The sequence below is a fragment of the Vanessa cardui genome, chromosome 6 (assembly GCF_905220365.1).
Source record: "Vanessa cardui chromosome 6, ilVanCard2.1, whole genome shotgun sequence".
NCBI lineage: Eukaryota > Metazoa > Arthropoda > Insecta > Lepidoptera > Nymphalidae > Vanessa > Vanessa cardui.
In genome coordinates, this window is record NC_061128.1 from 13,139,315 (window position 1) to 13,143,106 (window position 3,792).

The following is a 3,792-nucleotide window of genomic DNA, read 5'->3' on the forward strand; positions in this document are numbered from 1 at the left end:
CTGACGATACTTCGCTGATTTTTAAGGTTGACAGGAAAAAAAATGACTATGACGATGTGAACGGTGCATTATCACAGATACACAATTGGTTTACGGTAAATAATTTAGTTTTGAATGCTCAAAAAACAAAATGTGTAGTTTTTACCCTACCTAATGTTAGCAAGCAAAATTATCATATATCTTTAAATGGTGACCGTCTTGAAGTAGCTGATACTACGGTGTTTTTAGGAATATAATTGGATTCCAGACTTCAGTGGACTTCTCATTTATCATCCCTAACAGGAAGACTCAGCTCCGCAACATACGCGGTTAGAAAAGTTAGACAACTAACTGATATTGATACCGCTCGTTTAGTTTATTTTGGTTATTTTCACAGTATTATGTCATATGGCATATTACTTTGGGGTAACGCTGCAGATATTGAATCTGTCTTTATTTTACAAAAGAGAGCAATTCGGTTTATTTATAATCTTGGAGCTAGAGACTCTCTTCGGGATGTTTTTAACAGAGTAGGATTACTTACTGTTGCGTCGCAATATATTTACAATAATATCATGTATATTCACAGTAACATTGATCACTTTGATAAAATCAGTGATAATCATTGTATATGCACTAGAAGTAAGGATAAACTTATAACGCCAAGTTTCCGACTCCGCAAAGTCAATGGATCCTTCTTGGGGCAAGGTATCCGTTTCTATAATAAAATTCCGCAGAAATTTTTAACTTTGCCGTTTAGTAAATTCAAATCGTTTGTTAAAAATACATTGTTAGAAAAAGCATACTATTCGATACAAGATTTTGTAGATGATAAAAAAGCGTGGAGTTAATACCTGTTGACTTCCAAGCAGGATACATTAATTGAAATAATTGTACATATTTAATTAACATGACGTTGTATTTTTTAAATGTTAAAAAAGAGTAACTACTGAGTTTCTTGCCGGTTCTTCTCGGTAGAATCTACTTTCCGAACCGGTGGTAGCTTCACTTAATTGTAAAATGACGATTCAAAAGTGCTTATAAAAGCCTACTTGAATAAAGTTTATTTTGATTTTGATTTTGATTTTGATTGCCAACTTAAGAATTATATGCGAATTGCTTATATTATCAGGATCTCCTTTTTTGTAGAGCAGATTTCCGATTCAGACCATTGTCGTGGAGAGTTTGTACTGGTCAGTATCATGTTGAACAGTCGTGTGAGAGGTGTAACAAGACACGTCGATCCTGCTTTTATGACTTCATTTGTGATCCTGTCAGGCCCAGGGCTTTTGTCTGATTTCAGGGCTTTAATTCCTTTGGCTACTTCCTCTTCGGTGAAGGCAACTATCGCTTTTTCTGTGTTACGACTCGGTAGCTCATATGTTGACTGATTTGGTGGGCTGTATAGGTCTTTGTAAAATTCTGTTGCTATTTTGAGTATTTCCGATCTATTTTGTGTAGTTTTAGTACTGTTTTTTAACTCTCCGATCCATGATTTATGTGGTTTTAATTCTTTGTATGCTTTCTTGGCACTGCCTGTGGCTTGAAGATGTTTTTTGATCGTTTGTGTGCGATGTACCTTATAGTCGTGGTTGATTCGTTTACTTATGAGTTTGTAAAGAGCTTTTAGCTCAATTTTCATAGCCCTTGTTTTCGGTTTAGTCTTATGTATTTCTCTTCTTCTGCTGATTAGTTTCTTAGTGCGTGCTGATATAATTTGCTTTGTCTCTGTGTTTGTGCTACTTGTAAGCCCTTTTTATTTTTTTTTATTTTTTTTATTATTTTATTTATTCCTACAGTCTCCACCATGTTTTAACTAAAAACTTAAGAATTATTGAGAAATAATAAAATAGACTCGATTTTAAAATAATGTATACGTATCATACCGATCGAAATTTGCCTGATTTATTATTTTATTTTGATACCAATTAGACCACTTTTTTTCTCTCTGGAATAACGCTTTACGCGTTTCCGTTTCGTATGGAAAGTGGGGACTCCCCGGTTTCCTAGACGCCGAGTGCGCCCAGGTCCACCGGGATTACCCACTAAAAAACCAGCGGTACCCTCTCCGTTTTCGGCGGGCGCCACGGGATCGCTTACGCATGCTACCGTGTTATAGCAATTGGATCAAACAGATCTAATATGTTCGCAATATTTTTTTCGAACCTCGAACAGCACCGCACCGCTGCACGATATCAACTTTAATCAATAAATACTAACCTCTACTATTATTTATAATTTATATTTTATTAGTATGTATTATATTAAATATTTATATATAGGTTCTGTTTACATGGATAAGTTATGTACGTAGTTGAGGACGTTCGTTACGAAGTTTCAAACTTGCCCATTTGGACTGTGGCTTAGAGCTTAACATAAAGTTTTGTATCAGTATCGGCAGTTCATTGAGTTCCAGTCCAGGTCTCTAGAGATTATGAGTTTAATATATTCGTTTAGTGACCTTCGAATTCTGAATGGATAACAATGTAACTACTAAATATTTAATTTGTTGGAGAATACAATTGTGAATGAAACATTAAACTGATCTTTCTAATACTTTACCTTACTTTGACATGAGAAAGCGAAATTTTTAGCTAGTGTTTAATGGCCGTTTTCATTAATCTATCTATCCCTTGTTTCAGTCACTAAAGATAACCAAATCTATCCTTCTGCCTTTACTTTGTTTTCAATTACCTATCGACGGTTAGCATTTCCTATCGAAACTAGCTATCTGTCATCGGGAGGATAGATAGCTTACTAGAGATAGGAACGCTCATACGATTCGTGGTTACCTACGTTTCTATATACGTTTGATGGCACTTATCCTTGATTGTAAAACGCATACTAACGATAGATAAATTCTAACTGACAATCGGCGATAGCGATCTATCTGTAATATTAGATAGGTTATTGAAAACGGGCGTAAGAGTAACCCTAGCCTCCAGATATCTAGATCTAGCCTCTAGATACTGTGTTGTCATTTGGTTCTGTGTTATTGATTGTATCACATTTTTATTGCATATTATGAATATAGCAGGGGCTATAGAATTTACTCTATTATATACAATTACCAGCGACCTGCCCCGGCCTCGCACGGGTCCAATGCTGATGCTAAATATACTACAGAATTTGTTTATTTACGACATCACATTGCAAACTTCTAAAATGATAAGTGTTTCTTTTATTATATTGTTCATGAATTATATGCACAAACCTTCCTCTCGAATCACACTATCTATTAATAAATAAAATTTTAACAAAAAGAAAAACCGACTTCAAACAAAACACTATTTTAAAACAAATAAAAATGTACTAAAAAGTAACAAAAATAATTGCATATTTAACATATTTTTGAGAGTGCTCCTAGGTAAAATGAAATGAAAAATATTAGACTACTCAAAAGTCGATTTACGATTATGTAACGTAGTTATAATTGAATAGAAATGTTGGTAAATTGATTATTGCACTTTTGTTATCTTCATACAACTACACTAACACTAGTGATATTGAATCTATTTTAGTTCTGTAATAAAGAGCTGTACGATCTATTTATATTCTTAGAGTTCGAGACATCCTTGGGAACGTTCTTAATGAAGTTGGTATACTTACAATTGCGTCATAACATGATTACTTTTTATTTAGGAGGATTCTTTATTCATACAACTGGCAGGACAAATAAAAAATTTAAAAAAAAACCGCGCGAAGCCGCCATATTTTTTTGCGCAGACTGTAGGTCGATATTCGTGCGACTTGTAATTTGCTAAAAAGTTTTCATTGTGTTTTATTTTGGACTTGTAAACTTAACTGAGTAAG

The 3,792-nt window shown here is 34.0% G+C and overlaps 1 protein-coding gene across 1 annotated transcript; it reads right to left on the reverse strand.

Moving 5' to 3' along the window:
• Positions 1-1,099: 1,099 nt before the first annotated feature.
• On the reverse strand, positions 1,100-1,621 carry LOC124530505. The gene has a single exon (XM_047104689.1). It carries the CDS (start codon positions 1,619-1,621, stop codon positions 1,100-1,102), a length of 522 nt encoding a protein of 173 aa, XP_046960645.1.
• Positions 1,622-3,792: the final 2,171 nt, after the last annotated feature.